Source organism: Neophocaena asiaeorientalis, unplaced genomic scaffold, assembly GCF_003031525.2.
Source record: "Neophocaena asiaeorientalis asiaeorientalis breed wild unplaced genomic scaffold, Neophocaena_asiaeorientalis_V1.1 scaffold540, whole genome shotgun sequence".
Classification (NCBI taxonomy): domain Eukaryota; kingdom Metazoa; phylum Chordata; class Mammalia; order Artiodactyla; family Phocoenidae; genus Neophocaena; species Neophocaena asiaeorientalis.
Window position 1 is genome coordinate 4,816,229 of NW_020172141.1, and position 1,712 is coordinate 4,817,940.

General features: G+C 66.2%; 1 protein-coding gene across 1 annotated transcript in view; it reads right to left on the reverse strand.

The window, feature by feature from the left end:
• The window catches only part of RNF112 (ring finger protein 112), a 5,093-nt gene that overhangs the window by 2,204 nt on the left and 1,177 nt on the right, over positions 1-1,712 (reverse strand). Inside the window, exons 4-9 of the mRNA XM_024753273.1 lie at positions 1,536-1,664; positions 1,275-1,379; positions 796-846; positions 473-529; positions 320-394; positions 96-213 (exon numbers count right to left, since the gene is read on the reverse strand). Of these exons, the coding sequence (XP_024609041.1) occupies positions 96-213; positions 320-394; positions 473-529; positions 796-846; positions 1,275-1,379; positions 1,536-1,664 (535 nt within the window). The remainder of the gene's footprint in view (positions 1-95; positions 214-319; positions 395-472; positions 530-795; positions 847-1,274; positions 1,380-1,535; positions 1,665-1,712) is intronic.

Genomic DNA, 1,712 nt, shown 5'->3' on the forward strand with positions numbered 1-1,712 from the left:
GAGGAGGAGGAGGGGGAGGAGGAGGGGGGGAGGAGGAGGGAGAGGAGGAGGAGAAGGAGGGCAGGCCGGGGAGGCTTTGCTCCTGGGACACTCACCTCCCGAGCTTCCGTGGCCTTTGCTCGCCCACCGCCTCCTGGGAGCTGGCAGGAGGCAGCAGCGGGCTTGCCTTCCTTGAAGCAGCCCCTGAACCTTGGGGTACTTGCCGGACGACTTCTAGAGAGGAGTGGGGATGAGCTCTGAGCGGGCTCGCTGACAGGACCCCTCCCTGGCTAACTGACCTTCTGCCCCGTCTACACCTCCGCCCCATCCCCTCCCTCACCTTGATCATGTCGCCTACATGCCCCTGCCCCGCCTTGCTGGGGTGGGATGAGTCACGAACTAAGAGATCCAGGTGCTGGAAGAGAAGGGGTGCTGATAGCAGCAGCCGGGGTGTCGGAGTCTGGGGTGACAAGTCCAGAAACGGGTGTCTCACCTGGATTGGCACCATCCCATAATGCCTGCCCATCACCTCGGCCACGTGGACAAACATCTGGGGACGGGGCACAGGGGTCATGGCTGGGCCACTCCAAGGGCTGTGCCTCCCCTCCCCCTGGGCCACTGGAGGACGCCCTCCCGGCTCCTGGCCCCAGGACCCTCCTACCTCTCCCCAACCAGGCACCTCCTGGTTTACCCTCTGCCCCCAACCCCCCAATCCTGCTCCAGGTCACAAAATCCTGGGCCAGAGCTGAAAGGCACCCCTGGCCTCATGGGCAGGGCAGGGACAGGGTTCAGCCCCAAGAGCAGCTGTCTCCTCACCTCCAGATATTCCAGGTCTGTATCCTTCAGCTCCTGGAAGGCCGTGAGGATCTGGAACCAAGGAGAACAAGGTGGAAGAGGGTCTGTGAAGGCAAAGAGACACTGGGAAGACCCCGGTGAGGAAGGACCCCCAGGCAGACCGTGGGGCTCGGGATGTGCGAGGGACCAGCCCGGGGGACCCCCGCAGCCTGCAGGGCAGGGCTGGCCTGGCCCGGCCCGAGGGGTGGAGGGCAGGCAGGGGAACGGTCCACAGACCTTCAGCTGCCCCAGGGACCTCCGACCCACCTTTAGGACCTTCACACTGACTGGAGGCACCCCCTTGCAGGGGTACCCCAAGAACCTGCGGGGATCCCAGACACAGGAGCCTCCGGGATAAAGGGGACAGTCCCTGGGGCTTGGAGGGCCAGACCCGGCTGGGATGGCCCTAGTGTGGGTGGCGAGAGCGGAGCAGGGCAGGCAGAGGGGCTGGGGGGCCTCACCTGGTAGGAGCTCAGCATGGAGGTGAGGGCGCAGAGCCGGGTCCTCGTTTCCCTGCTCAGTTCAGGGCTCATGGCGTCCCCCGTGTCCACCAGGAACACGGCCACCTGTGTGGAGGCAAGGGTGCACACTGAGGGGTCAGCCTGCCGTGCCCCCCAGGTGCCTCTGCCCGCCCCATCTTCTCGTCCCGGCCCCCAGAGATTTCCTACCCGATTCCCTTCTCCGTGAGCCGGTCTGGACTCCTCTGCCCCTTCCCCCCTCACCTTCCTCCCCTCCTTCCCCAGCAGGAAGGGATGGCTCCACATCCAGAGGCCCCTGGTGAGGCTGTTGGCTCCCCACCGGAAGCCCTGCCCGGAGCACCCTTCCCTCGGCCAGCCGCCCTCGCCGGGCTCCTGTGGGGCAGAGAAGCAGAGCGTCCATTGGCCCATCCGGCCCCCTCC